General features: G+C 28.5%; 1 protein-coding gene across 1 annotated transcript; it reads left to right on the plus strand.

Moving 5' to 3' along the window:
- The first annotated feature begins 10,813 nt into the window (after positions 1-10,813).
- On the plus strand, positions 10,814-11,743 carry LOC150037103 (heavy metal-associated isoprenylated plant protein 2-like). Its single transcript, XM_090311794.1, has 2 exons — positions 10,814-11,200; positions 11,268-11,743. Exons 1-2 carry the CDS (start codon positions 11,113-11,115, stop codon positions 11,564-11,566), a joined length of 387 nt encoding a protein of 128 aa, XP_090167920.1. The 5' UTR covers positions 10,814-11,112; the 3' UTR covers positions 11,567-11,743.
- The last annotated feature ends 4,716 nt before the right edge of the window (positions 11,744-16,459 follow it).

The raw sequence follows: 16,459 nt of genomic DNA on the forward strand, positions 1-16,459 counted from the left end.
ACTAGCACAAGCACATCTTCCCTTACATCATTGGGGGATGCATTCTTATACTCAACTCTGCTGATTAGTGGCCTTCCTACCTCTGTCCTAAATGGACATTATCCAATGGAAGTGATGTTAAAAAAGAAGCTTAGATTTGAGGAGCTTCGAATATTTGGGTGTGCATGTTTCCCCTGCTTGAGACCGTACAATTCACATAAGTTGAGCTATCGCATAGAGAAGTGCATCGATCTCTGTCCGACTGTGAATCACAAAGGCTAAAAATGCCTCAACCTCAGTGGCAGGCTATTTATCTCTTGGCATGTTATGTTTGATGAAATAGACTTTCCTTGTCAGGTGTCTCCTTCAGCTTGCAGACCAACCAAGCAAGCAGTTGCCGTCCACCTGGTTTCCTAGCTGCCCCTCAGTCAGGTCACACCGCACAGTGACTCCATGCCCTCTATGTCTACAATCTCATTCTCACCAACTATCAAAACAACCCACACCTAATCACCAGCTAATACCTCTACAGACAGCCTAACCTTCCCACATCCTTCCTCTGATCGTCTACCCACCAATTATGTACCCTACGATCGTTTACCCTCATCGTCTAGTGACCAACCCATTGATCGTCTACCCACTGGTTACTTACCCAGCGATCGCTCACCCAACGATCGTTCACCTAACGATAATTTACCCAGTGATTGTTTACCACCTGACTCACCATCGCCTACCGCCCAACCCATCGATAGTTCACCTTCATCGTCCCCTGCCCAGTCTTCACTCAATATTGTCTCACACCCCGTGCCCGTGTCTACTTATCCCATGATTACCCGAGGAAAGGCAAGCATCTTCAAACCCAAAATACTGTCCTCTCAAACCCAAAAAGACTGGTCTCTACCAAACCTACTCGAGTCAGTGATGCGCTCAATATGACGCAGTGGAACAAAGCAATGAGTGATGAATTTCAAGCACCAGTGAACAATCAGACCTAGACTTTGGTTCCTTTGTCACCGTTAATGAACATTGTTGACAATACATGGGTATTCAGAATCAAACGAAGTCCTAATGGCTCCATTCTACGCTACAAGGCATGCCTCGTAGCAAAAGGTTTCCATCAAAACCTGGGCATCGATTTCTTTGAGACGTTTAGTCCAGTGGTCAAGGCATCTACCATCCGGATCGCCATTAGCCCTGCGGTATCCAAAGGGTGGTAGCTGAGATAGTAAGATTTCAATAACGCCTTCCTTAATGGCATCCTCGATGAAGAAGTTTACATGCACCAACCGCAGGGATTTGTTGATCCCCAACTACCAAATCATGTTTGTCGCTTACACAAGGCCATATATGGCCTCAAACAAGCACCAAGGGCCTAGAACAACACACTGAAAACAGCACTATATAGCTAGGGCTTTCAGAATGCTAAGTCTGATATCTCTCTCTTCATATATCAGAGCACTTCTGCCTTGATACTCTTACTAGTATATATTGATGATGTAATTATCATTGGCACTGATCAGCAGGCAATCAACAAGCTTGTAACAGCCTTGGACTCCAAGTTTGCTCTAAAAGATCTTGGCCAACTCCATTACTTTCTTGGAGTTCAACTACACAATGTCCCCAATGGAGTTCTACTGAATCAGGAAAAGTATATTGAGGACCTACTTCACCGCCTTGATCTTAGAGATTTAAAACCGGCACCCTCTCCAAGTGTTCTAAACAAGCAACTCGATGGCACTCCTCTTGACAATCCCTATATCTATCGGAGCACGATTGATGCCCTAAAATACTTAACCACCACGAGACCTGACATTACATATGCGGTTAATCATCTAAGCCCTTAAAGCAACCAACGGATGTTCACTGGCAAGCGGTGAAGAGAGTTCTAAGATATGTCAGTAGCACTCGACAGTTTGGCCTCTATATTCAACATGGGTCCGACCTCTCTGTTTCGGCCTTCTCCGATGACGATTGGGTAGCCAACATAGACGATCGAAAATCAGTTGCTGCTTATTGCATCTTCCTTGGAGGTAATCTTGTCTCCTGGTCCTCCAAGAAATAATCCGTTATCGCTCGGTCCAGCATAGAGTCTGAATATAGAGTACTCGCTCATGCCTCTGCAAAAATCATTTGGGTGTAACAACTACTGTCTGAGATTGGTGTCAAACATAAGTCAGCTCCAGTCCTGTGGTGTGACAACCTCAGCGCTAGTGCTCTAGCCGTCAATCCGGTGTTTCATGCGCGGACTAAGCATATTGAGATCGAAATTCACTTCGTTCGTGATCAAGTCCTCCGTGGTCAATTTGATATTCGTTATGTCCCATCCTCCGACCAAATCGCTGACTGCCTCATCAAGCCCTTAACACACTCACAGTTCTTCCACCTTCGATTAAAACTCGGTTTAGTAGAACTACCCTCTCATTTGAGGGGGGATGTTAAGGATATTAAGGATGCCAACACATAAAGCCTTGCCTATCTACCAAAAGAATAGGACTTACCAAAGGAATAGGTTTGTCACAACCAAATCTTTAATCATTTGTATTTGTTGAGTTATTTTTGCATTCCCAAATTAGGGATTCCATATTGTATAAATACCTCACCTATGTACATTTCAAATACAAGAAATCATAAAGGAAAACTTGGCTTGCCACTGTCGTTTGCTACCTATCGTCTACTTGATTGAGCTATCGTTTACCTTGCCTAAGTGCTATCGTTCGCAGCGTGAGTCAATCCATATTCTTCAACCTCTCTTTTCTAACTTGGAGGAGTAAGAGGAAAATATTTGCTCGGTAAAGAGAAGTGAAGAAGAGAAATCAAACCTAAAAATTAGGTTGAAAAAGAGCTCGGATTGATTCAAATAAATGGAGGTTAGGGTTTAGGGTTTAGGGTTTAGGGTATAACCTTTTCATTTCAGCACATTAGCAAAATTGGGTAGGGCTTAAAAAGTTTGACATTTTTGTAGAATTAATAAACATTGTCCACGGGGCTAATTTTAGAAAATAATTTAAACATTCCTCCAACTGTCCCTATTTGAAACTATTTGAAACTATGAAATACAACCCTATTTTTATTAAATATCTTGTTTTTTAACATCTGATTTCATAATACCTACCAATAGACTCTACAATTTTTTGTGCATTTTTTTTAAGAATAATGTGGTAAAATTATCGCAAGAAAGTATTTATGATAATAATATATTTTAATATTATAACGAAAATAACATCTTTTAAATTTTTATAAATATAATATTTCATAAATATTGAAATTTTTACAGAAACAATTGGATTTTAGTATATATATATCTTAAAGTATATGGGAAATAAAATATACCGCTTAAATTTTGTTGTGGTAATGGTATTTTTCAAATTGGTAGTTAAATTGAAATTTTCTTATCTTTACCGCTCATTTACATATGGTTAATATTAAATATATAAAATTTTAAATTTTGTTTAGTAACTATTTTATTTGTTGTTTTTTTTAAAATTAAATTTATTTTCTCTCTATTTCTACGATAATCTGTATTTTTATTAAGTACAATGATCAAATTTTTAGTAAAATTCTAAAATCAAAAACAATTTTTTAAAAACTACTTTTTTAGTTTTAAAATTTTAGTTTGGTTTTTTAAAACTGTTGATAAAAAAGTAGATAACAGATGAATAAATTTTGGAGATGGATGTAGTGTTTATAGGCTTAATTTTAAAAAATCTAGAACCAAAAATCAAAGCCTCATTTGGTAACCATTTCATTTTTTAAAATTAAGCCTATTTCCTCTTAATTTCTTACAATGATTTGCATCTTTCTTAAGTATAATGGTTGAATTCTTAGTCAAATTTAAAAAATAAATACATGTTTTTCAAAGCTATTTTTTTATGATTTTCGAAATTTAGTTTGGTTGTTTAAACCATTGGTAAAAAGTAATTAATAAAGAAAGAAATTTAGAAGCGAAAGTAGTGTCTATAAGCTTAATTTTTCAAAACAAAAAACCAAAAATTGAATGGTTATTAAACATTAGGAGTGTTCATGGGTTGGGTTGGGTTGAAAGACTTTTTAGACCCAACCCAATTGTTCGGGTTGTAAATTTTTTCAATTCAAATAACCCTTCTTAAAAAATGAACTCAATCCAATCCAATCCAACCATGAAATATTTGAGTTGGGTTTGTTCGGGTTAATCGTGTCATTTATTTAAAAATTTTTTATAAAAAGAAGTAAAACATAAATACGTAAAAATCTAATTTAATTAGTTTCATATATTAAATTAATATTAACAACTCAATTTCAATTTATATAGCAAAAATTTTCTTTCTAAAGTGTAGAAAAACTACTTTTTAGAGTTGTTCAAGAATAAATTATTAAAAAATATTGGAATTAAATAAAATTAAAATCAATATATGTATAAATAATTGTATTATAAGTAATAAAAAATATATTTTAAAGTTAATAATAAATTCAGATTGGTTCGGGTTGGGTTGGGTTATATTAGGTGAACTCATGAACCAACCCAACCTATAAAATTTTCATTTATTTGAACCCAACCCAATCAAAATGGGTTGATAACCCAACCCAAATCGCACGGGTTGGGTTGGGTTGATCGATTTTTTCGGGTCATCGATTTTTTTAACACCCCTACTAAACATACCTAAATGGTTACCAAAAGGAGCCGTAATGTATGGATATTAAATGTCTGAGATAATTCATGGCATATATGCATTTAGATATACATGATATTTAATACCTAGGACTTAAGTAATGTGTTGGATTTACTAATCCGGAATTACTAATTCTATATACATAACCAAAATTAAATAATTACTTAATTAAATGTAAGATAATTTAGTCATTAATTAAATAAAATAATTATTTAATTAATTAAAATAAAAATAGATGAATATTTTTTAATTAAAATTTAATAAAATTTTCAATTTAATTACTAAAAATAATTAAACTAAGGTTTGTTTTTAAATTTAATAAATTGAGTCAACTTATTCATAAATATAGTAAAATATCACTGAGATAAATATCTATCATTGTCCATCACTATAGATAGTGATCTTTTTGCTATATTTGTAAATATTTCCAACAGTTTTATCATTTTAAACAATTACCCTTAAATTTAATATAAATTAATTAAAATATTAATAACTAATAACAAAGTTATAGTTTAATTAGTTGAGATAATGTAAAATATCAATTATAAATGTATTAGGTTGAAATTTATTAAAACTACATACTGTACCTCGCTTAAAAAAAAAAAAAACTAAATACTATATCTAAATTTAATAATAATTAAACTTAATAGTTATGATCAATTGCTATTGATTTAAAAATTAATTATGGTATATTTTCCAGTTAATCTCTAATGAATAAAAATCGATCGGTATTAGAAAGTTGATATGATATATATGTTTTTAAAAAGTGAAATGATGTTAAAATAAACGATATTAGATGTATGTCTAAAATTTCATGACAAAACCCATAAAACCAACTCTAAATAATAGATTTGTGTGATATGTGAGTAGTTTATACATTAATTTTGTAGTAGTTATTGTTAAAATTATGTTTAATAAGTTGCTTGTTTATATTATGCTTTAGTAATAATAAGTTGTTGAATATTTTTGTATAATTATTAATAATTTAACATATTGTGAAAATGAGTCTAACTTAACTGACATATATTATTAAATTTAAATTTAGATATTTGAGTTTCCTATTCCACAAATAATAATAATAATAATAATAATAATAATAATAATCCAAAGTTATTGAAATATTATTCGATGATTCTTTTACAACATCCATGTCATTAGAAAAAAAGAATTATAATTTTTTAAGTTTTTTTTACCTGGAAAGATTACAGAGTAATGAAAAAAGCTCATAAATAACATTATAAATTTCTATATTCGCAGAAGTTCAGGAATTCAAATAATTTATATGTGAAAGTTTACTCGCAACTTTTTTTCTTATTAGTAGTAGAGAAGTTGAAAGTTATGCGTTATTTTTTATTATTTATTTATTATTATTATTATTATTTTAAACAAAGTTATGCGTTAATTATTTAAAGTTATATTCATATTGATCAATTTTGTTATTATCTAAAAGTGTCTATGAAATTTATTATGTTTGATCGGTGTATGTGTATGTCTATATATATACCCACAGAATCTATGTTAAATTTATACAGAGTGTTTGAGATTTTGTTAGTATTCTAAAAATGAAATTTGACTAGGCCAACAAATTATATAATAAAAATTTTGAAAAACGCTCTTAATTGGCACTAAAAATAACTCGTTTTAAACATAAAATGAAAGAGTATCTGTTTTTTAACATTTTAAAAATCATATCCAAGCCTACTCATAATAATTAATTAACTAGATCCCATCAATATTTTTAAACTGGTTAAGTAAATTATGAATTTGGTTTCAAATTTTTAGGTATGGAACTATATAGTTTCGAAGATTTAAAAGTGTTTAATAAATCCATAAATTTTAATATTTGTTAAAAAAAATTAAAATTATATGATCTATCAAATTTTAGTTTTAATTTTAAGTCTAGTGAAATTTTCAATTTTTTTTTTTTTTTTTTTTTTTTTGTCTATAGTAGATTCATCAATTTTTAAAAAAACATCGGAAAATGGTTTTTGGTATACAATAAAATTTAAAAAAATCAATAATTTATTGACACACAAAATTAAAAGTTTTTTTTTTTTTTTTTTTTTTTTAACAAGGGGTGGGATGTCAAATCTCTAACCTCAAAATTGATAATACACTATAAAGCACAGATACTTCATGTGAGGCAAAGAATCCGTATCAGACACGTATCGGATATCGATACATATTTTTCAGATACGTATTTGACACGCAATTTGACATATCTATTTCTACGCATACCTTTCTTATATATATATAAAAAAAAAATAAAAAAAAAATAAAAAAAAAAAAAAAGACAAGCAACTCCTCTAATCGTTCTCAATCTAAAACTAGTCAACCTATTTAAAAAGTTCAGTACTTGAGTTCAAAACTAAAAGGGAAAAAAAATAATAATAACGGACCAAACCCTAGACTAGAATCATCTAATCTCCATCTTCACATTTGAATCCCCACAAAATCCACCAAAATATAGACCATTTGGATATCTTCAACAATTCAATGAAGAAGTTCTTCGTTTATCTTCATACTTTTCCATCTAATATTCTTCTTCTTCTTTGCAATATGAGTCACTTTTCTATTAATTTTATTAACTATTGTACTTTAACATCTTAGATGTTGTTTTATTTGTATTGTATTTCAGTGTTTGTATTGTATTTTGTGTTATTGTTATTAACTTATATGCTAAATTTATCTATATCCTATATTTGTTTAAAGAAAAAGAAAATATATCTTCAACATATCAGTATCCTCGTTTTATTTAAATATATATATTAAAATATATATATATATATATAAATGACGCATCCTTAGACGTATCCGTATCTTAATTTTTTAGAAATTGACGAATCGCCGTATCCGATCGTATTTGTATTGTGTAGTTGTATCTGTACTTCATAGTAATACATATACCGATGTCATTTGAGCTATGTTTAAAACGAGTTATTAGCTATTTTTAAAAGTTCAAAGTGAACATAAATTTTAAAGTGGAGAGATTAAACTTTGTAATTTAACCGTTTAAATTCAATAAAAATAAACCCTAGTAAATACTTCTTTTAAAACATCTTATAAGATGTTTGCTTCAAGGATTGAGATTAGATGAGTTAAGCATCTTGAGTCCAATCATTGTTTAGGGCAAGGATCTAACAAGTCATTTCCTACGCTATTTTCTCATGGGTTTGAATAATAAACACTATTCAAATCCATGAATTATTATTTTTTTTTTCTATTTTAATCTAGAAAGTTTGTCGGCCAACTTCCACGATGGCTGCTGCTGGCTAATTACAACTACCACCTTCAGTAACTGTCGTTGGCCAACCTTCGGCCACCAACTCCGACGAATGTTTTTTTCTAAATCATTCCAAAAAGGCCCTTAGTTTAATTATAATAATATTTTTTAAAATGCATTCTCTTTCTTTTAATTATTTTTTCTTTTGGAGTTTTTTTTTTAATTATTATTATTATAAGATTTTATCTTTTTGAATTCTCTCTCTTTTTAAAAAAAAAAAAAAAAAAAATTAATGCTTCCTTCATTTTAGGAGATTTCATTTATTTCTATTTTCCTAGTTGAAAATCGATCACCTATCTATTGAGATCTCAAGTATATGTCGATTATATTAGTAATATAGTAGAAGATGAAATATACATAGCATATACCATGATTAATTTTTTAGCGTGTTTACAAATATACTAAAAAAATGTAAATATACATCAAATATATTGTTTGGTATATAAGATAATATATTATATAAATTGAATTGATCATGAACTTATCAAATATATACTGATTTATTTATAGAAAATTCAAATATATAGTGCTATATATATCAAATATATCTTGTTTTCTTCTTTAAAGCTTCTCATCAATTCTTGCTTTCATTTATGAGGCCAACAATTTTCAGAATTTCAAATATATTTTTCTTACTTGTAATAGTTTTGAAAAGTTCAAAACTATTCCTTATATGTTGAGAGCTAAAAAAGTAAATTGGATCACATTTTTGTATACAATAATAGCTCATTAGACTACAATTGTATAATTAGGTATATTTATTTTAGCTATATGTATAGAATGCCTTAATTTAATTTAATATTTTCATATTTTATCGATTTTTCAATTTACCTAGCTCGAAGATATTATTTTTAAACGTAAAAGATTAAAATGTTGGTAATAACTTAGGGCTAAATAAAAATTAAAACCTAAACTTTATTTTTTTTAATTCCTCGAATGTAATTAGATAAAAAAAATATTATAATTTTTCAGTAATTGAATTTAAGACCAAAATCCTTGTTTATTTCAATTTGAAGTTAACATCTTACGGTAAAAAATGATTATTTTCAAATTAGTTAAAGTGACAAAAGTCTATGAAATTTTAACTCAAAGTCTAGTAAAGTCAAAATGCTAAATTATTAAAATAATAAATTAAATAAAATTATGAATTTGGTCACATTTCTATTTCAAAATTAAAAAAAATATATATTCTTATAAATTTTTTTAGTGTAGTTTAAACCTAACTATATTAAAATAATTAAAATGATAAGTTTGAACTAATTTAAAATCTAACCACGGATTAAATAAAAAAAATAATATTTCATAAACTTAAGATTTATAAATTTGCACTTCATTTACAGGCTTCCTAATCTTACAGTCCAAATACTTTCTTAAACTCATACTATCTAAAACCTAACCTCAAGCTTAACATTCAAAGCTTAAGATTTCAAACCTGTACACCAAATCTCCTTTTAAGAGGACATCTTTTTAGGGATGGCAAAATTTCTCACGCGGTTGGGAACCTGTGTGGGAAAACCCGATTTGATCGGGGACGGAGATCAAATCAGGGATTTAAATCGGGGACGGGGAGGGGATCCCTACCCCGTCCTCGACCTCGAACCCGATCTCCGTCCCCGCCTCGACTTTTTTAATTATTAATATATATATATATATATATGATACTAATAATAATAATAATATATTATGAAACAGTATGTTTCAGTTTTTTTCTTTTTTAATTTTAAAAAACTAATATAATAAATTTAATTTTTATTAATTTATAATAAAAAAAACATGTAATGTTTAATTTAAACAACTATATGTAACAATAATACTAATTTTCTATATAAAATTTATAATTTCAATATAAATATTAAATTTAGTTAATTTTAAATTATAAAAATAATAAAATAAAAAGCGAAGATTTTTTCTCATAGAGATCCGAACTCCCGAATGGGGATTTCCTGACCCTGACCCCGACTCCTCAAAACGAGGAATGGGATGGAGACAGGGATTAAAAATCTGTACAAGAATGGAGATGAAAAGTGCATCCTCACCCTAACTCAGCCCTATTGTCATCCCTAATCTCTTTCCTTGATCACACCATATGGTTTTTTTTTTTTCTTTTAACTTCTAGTTAATAAACAACCATTTTTGAGATCAACGATAAATCTTGAGAAAGACCATATAAAAATGAAGAAAAAAAGGATCCAACTTGTCATTTGGGCCAATTAATTTGCTAAAAAACAACGTCAATTTTTAATATTTCTTTATTATTTTTCTTTGTTTATCGTGACAAAGAAGTTTCTTCAATTAACGATGGGTGCAACATCCGCTGACTTTAAAGTAATCAAAGGAGTAAAGTCAGATTCTCCACCACCGTCGGATTAATCCCCCATCGATCATATTTAAAATAAAAAATAATAATAAAAAGACTCCTATTGATCGAAGAGGTTGAACTACTCAATCTGACCGTTGAATAATCTTCTCTTCCCTCTAATCTTCATCACACACAATTAAATAAAACGCAAAATTATGACGAGGACCTTTGAATTTCTCTCTTGAGTATGAAAGGATGTTTTATATTTTGTAATGTTGAATATTATCCATAAATGTTTTAAAACTACTTTTGGAATATAAATTTATTGAACAAAAATCCAGACTTAGAACTACATGACAATAACCTAAAACAATATGGTAGATCAGTGATTCAATTTTTTTGTTATGTGTCACCTACCACACCATTACCTATCTCAATTTCTATCAAATTTCTAAAGAATTTCTAAAGAATCTCCACTCAAAGGTAATTTTAAAATGTTTATGAAAATTTAAGAGTAATGTTGCAACTTTTGAAAATATAGAGGTATTTTTTAAAACAAATAATAAAATTCAAAGATATTTTTATAATCTATCCTAAATAAAATTCAATCAAAAACAAAAAAATTTCATATGTACAAATAAAAGATGAAAAAACTCTACCCTCTTTAAAAAAATATTGGATTAGTTTTTTTATTGTCGATTAATTTATTTCTATAATATGATATCAGAGTCTCTAATAGAACCATAGAGAGACCTCAAAATTAATTAATATTGAAATATAACCATATAGGCAAAGAAGATTCAAAGGCTTTATAAAAACGTTATCCCATCCATGTAAATAGCTTCCATGTCTATATAATTTCACGAACATCCCAAGGCAGCTCCATTATTGTTTCCTAATTTCCCATGGCGCAAACCAAAACCGTTCTGAAACTTGATATTGCATGCCAGAAATGCAAGACCAAAGTCCTTAAAGCTGTTACTTCCATAGAAGGTACCTTCTTCTTCTTCTATGAATTACATGCAATTTTTTTGAATTTGTTAATTAATTTTGGTTATAGGCGTGGACAAGGTTGAGACAGACGAAGCCAAGGGGACTTTATCCGTGACCGGCACGGCGGATCCGGTCGACATAGTTAAACGTACGAGGAAGGCGATTTCTTGCGCCGGCAAGATTGTTGATGTCGTGAGCATTGGACCGCCACCCAAACCGGAGGAAAAGAAACCGGACGATAAAAAACCAGATGATAAGAAGCCCGCCCCGCCCCCTTGTCCTTGCCCATGCCCGCCCTACCCGCCTTATTCTGGATCATACGTCGTCGTACCTTGTGAAACTAATCCTTCTTGCTCTATTCTTTAGTCTATAATACAAATTAGTTGAGAATTGTTTAAACAATTAATGTGTGATTGATACGTTTGTAAAATAATTTTAATTTTGGGATGATTTTTCTTGTTTAATAGTAGGAAGACCATTTCATTTTGTGATTTTCGTAATTATATTGGTACTAAATAATGAAGAAAGGACAATTTTTGTTCACATTTTAATAATGTCAAGATTTTTGAACTTCTATGCCGTGTCTCTCTAAATGATATTTTCTTAATGGTTTTTTTTTTTCTTTTAAAAAAGAAGAAATTTTCCTTAATGTAATTACTTAACGTAGTGGGGATATTGACCATTTCATAAGAAGTGAGATGATTATTTATTAATAAAAGTTGGAATATAGTTAGCATAGTAATAGATTCTCGTTTTGTAGCGCACCATCCGGCCGGTCAGGTGGTCTTTTTTTCTTTTTTTCTTTTTTTTTTTTTTTATAAGGAAAAAGAGAAATGAAAATTTGTCAGAAATAACCCTTTAGAATTTTAGTACACTTTTTGAAAATTCATAAAAAAATAGTTTTTCTTCTTCTATATCGGGCCACCGGGATTAGTTAAAAAATTAACTTTGCTAACATTGAAATTTGGTAATTTTTTTTATGTAATCCAAATCTTATATTATTTACAAATTTTCTCCAAATTCAGTTATGTTTACAAAATATTATATCAAATTATTATGTAATTTTTCAAATCTTTACCACAATTTATATTTTTCACAATTATATGAATTTCTAAAATTCCAAATGAGTTTTCCAATTATCAAAATAGATTCTCTAAATTGATTCAACATTTTTAAATTTTGGAAAGATCAAATTTTACAAAAAAAAAATTGAGTAAGATTTGGAATATATGTAGAATCTTGGTATTAATCCTACTCAAGATTCTAACCGAGAAAATTCAAATATATGAATTTCAGTATTAATTATGCTTCTGAGATGCAAATAATCTCGATGTATAATCTGGCGAGATGTACCAAGAAAGTCCAAACAATCGATAAATTGAAAAAAGTTGATTTTTTAACGAAAATCTCATGGTCGATCTCGTCCGAGATGGACCGAGAAAATCCATATTTTTATGAGTTAAAAAAAAGATGTTAATTGTATAAGGCAAAAACTTAAACGAGCTATTTCTGACAATTTTCCAAGAGGAATGTGTATAATAACAATAACTACATTGTTTCATGGGCAATTTTTGTTCTTAGTACATAATGCATTAATTAAGGTGGGTTTAATAATTATTTAGTTTTTAATTTTTAAAATTATATATCTATTTTCTTCTCAATATTTAATCATGATATTCATCTTTTTGGTGTAATAGTTGATTTTTTCTAAAAAATTCTAAAAACGATAATAAGATTTTAAAAGACTACTTTTTTTAGTTTTTAAAACTTGACTTGAATTTTGAAAACACTCTTAAAATGTTGACAACAAAATAAAGAAATTAATCGGTGCAAATAGTGTTTATAAGTTTAGTTTTCAAAAAAAAAAATTAGTTGGTTATCAAAAAAACTAGGTAGACCTATACGACTATTAAAATATATGCAAAAGTTTTCGGTCTAAATCTAATTTTTTATAGTTGAAGTAATTTAACGTAGTGATACTGACATGCTTCCATCCCTAGAAGGTTAGAGGTTCAATCCCCCACTCCGATATTGTTGTACTAAAAAAATCTAATTTTTTATCTTTTACCAATTTAAGTATACATCGACTATTAAAAGATATGTTTTCAATTCAAAAGCCAGAGTTTGGATCTTAAATTGTTGTGAAACTAGATTAAGAAAAATCAAGGCCCCATTTGATAACTATTTTATTTTTTGTTTTTATTTTTAAAAATTAAGTTTATATCATCCACATTTCTTACCATGACTTGCATCTTTATTTTAAGTATAATGGTTTAATTCTTAGTCAAATTCTAAAAATAATAACTTTTTGAAAGTTGTTTTTTTAGTTCCCAAAATTTAGTTTAGTTTTTTAAATCATTGATGAAAAGTAGATAACAAAAGAAGAAATTTGAAATTAAAAATAGTATTCATAAACTTAATTTTCAAAAAATAAAAAATAAAAACCAAGATGGTTACCAAAACAAACCCAAAATTTTCGTTTCTCAATTTTTTTGTCTTTCAGTACATTAAGTTGGTCAATATATTGTTTTTTAAGTCAAATAAACTATCATCACTTGATGGCAACATGATATATATTGATATTATTTTTCTTCATTTGTCTGAAAGTGGTATGTTAGATGTAGAAAAGATAAGGATATGTTCAAAGCTAATTGTGGCCGTCTGATTTTGGAATATATTTATTTTCTGAAGTTTACAGAATCCAAATATTGCATAAAGTCTTTGTAAAACTAGTATAATCTACGTCAATCTCATATTCAAAGAGAACATAAAACACAACTAAAAAGGTCAGTTGAATGCTATGTTTAAAAGAAATGAAATATTAAGACCTCGTTTTATAACGATTTGATTTTAAAATTTTTGTTTTTAAGATAAAGCCTATAGATACTATTTTCACATCCAAATTTCTTTCTTTGTTATCAACTTTTTACTAATGGTTTAGAAAATCAAGTCAAATTTTGAAAACTAAAAAAAAAAGTAGTTTTTAAAATTTTGTTTTTGTTTTTGAATTTGGCTAAGAATCATTGTACTTAAAAAGATGCAAACCATGATAAGAAATTGATAGAAAATAGGCTTAATTTAAAAATAAAAAAAAACCAAAAACCAAAAATCAAATAGTTACAAAACGAGACCTAAAAAAATGTTAAAATATTATTTTGGTTTTTATACTTCGAGCTTCCTTCTTTTTTGATATACTTTTAAATATCTAAATATATTTTTATACTCTCAATAAATCTTAAAATTAATCTATATTATTAAAAAAAACTTTGAAAGTTGTAGTTTGTTTTTAAGATTTTTTTTTTTTAAGAAGAAGAAGAAGAAGAAGGAAAAGAAAACTCTAATATTAGTCTTCATCCACAGATTTTATAAACATACTTACATTTAGGACTTTCTTTTAATAAAATTAATATTATTATTTAATCAAATTAAATTAATTAAATGACTCATTATTTTTAAGATTTATAAAAAATATAAGATAATTTGGACATTGAAAATGGTTTTGAAATGATCAAAATCACTTCTATCAAAAACTTGTTGGAAGAGAAAATAAAAAGCCATATACCATACATATGCCTCAAGATGATTGCACGTAACATCATAATAGCACGACAAAATGAAAGCGAAAACCTTGTTGGGTGTTCCTGTGTACCTTGCATCCTGCAAGAAAAGGCCTCTTCCTATACTGAGAGATAGACTGAGGTGTCTTTACAAATATTCTAATAGTTGGCTCCTCTTTCCTTTTTTGTTATTGAAAACAGGACAACTTTCTTGCTTGTTACTTTAAGGGTTCAACAATGAATTTATTTTCCATTCTATCATTTGTTTAACAGCTTAAACTAGGCTCCATGATCAAAATCACTCTGAATTATGTGTTTTTTTAGTGTAATAGAGGTAGGGGATTCGAACTAGAGGCCTCTTGGTCATTAAACGTTCATATTGAGCCATGTTCACTTTATAAACTATGTCTTTAATCATTCAAAATTAATTTAATATTTTATTTTAAATTTTTATACATGATTTTCTTACCATCTTTGCCTATATAACCTTAAATGTAACTATATTTTTCTCCCTTAATTTTTGCTAGTAAATTGAACTTGGAAATTAAGTCATATCGATCCACTACAAGAATTTTGAGCTTTAATGTCGGTTGGAAAAAGTGAAACCGGATGTATAATGTCGGTTTTGTTTTTTTTATAAAAAAAACGGATCTTTAATGTCGGTTTTAAACCGACATTATAGGTATACATTTAATGTTGCTTTAAAACCGACATTAAAGATCCGGTTTTCTTTTTTTTCCTTAAAAAAAAACAAAACTCATTCCCCCCATTTTTTTAATAACACTATCTTTAATGTCGGTTTAGAACCGACATTAAAACCTGAATTTCTTCTAGTGATCTAGAAACTAGAAAGCAGGTCAAGTATTAACTTTCATAATTCAAGGAACTTAAATTCAATGAATCCGTTTCACACATTATGAGTTAATATAATAACATAAATCCTAAAGAGGGTGGTTGGAAATTTGACATTTTGTTTTTTCTTAGGTACATCCTGGCTATATCTATCTTTGTACAACCCTTCCAAGTCTAGATCACAGATTGTCACATGACAAATTTTTCTTTTTAACCTTTTTTTTTTAAAAAAAAATATTATTTCTCTTTATGATTGAAGAGGATGTATAGAGATCATGATTATATCCAAAGTTACATCTAAATTGTTCTTATTAGTATAAGTACAACGTTCACGCGTTGAACGTGGAAACAAGAATGATTTCATCTCCATCTTCACTCTCAATTTGGTTCTTCAATAAATTTAAGAGATTTCCCGCAAGGATTAATTATTTTTTAGTTAACTTCATATATATATATATATATGTGTGTGTGTGTGTGTGTGTGTATGTATAAAGAATCTCAATATAATGGTTCTATCAGAGAATATTATGCTAAATTATAAATTGGTCTTTGAACTTTTATGCAAGTTCCTGAACATTAAAAAATGTCTAATCGAACTTTCAATTTTGTGAGTAAAAAACTTTTGAACTTTAAAATTGTTTAATAGGTTCTTGAATTTTCAATTTTGTAATAATAGATCAATGATATATTGAAAAAAATAATCGATATATTAAATACAAAAATGAATATAATTTTATGTTTAAAAAGCTCCTCGACCCCATTTAGTAACGATTCTATTTTAATTTTATATTTTTAAAATTTATGTCGTTTACTCCTAAATTTCATATTACGATTTTCACATTTCTTGATA

The sequence above is a fragment of the Benincasa hispida genome, chromosome 3 (assembly GCF_027475165.1).
Source record: "Benincasa hispida cultivar pf3 chromosome 3, pf3_genome.v1.1, whole genome shotgun sequence".
Lineage (NCBI taxonomy): Eukaryota > Viridiplantae > Streptophyta > Magnoliopsida > Cucurbitales > Cucurbitaceae > Benincasa > Benincasa hispida.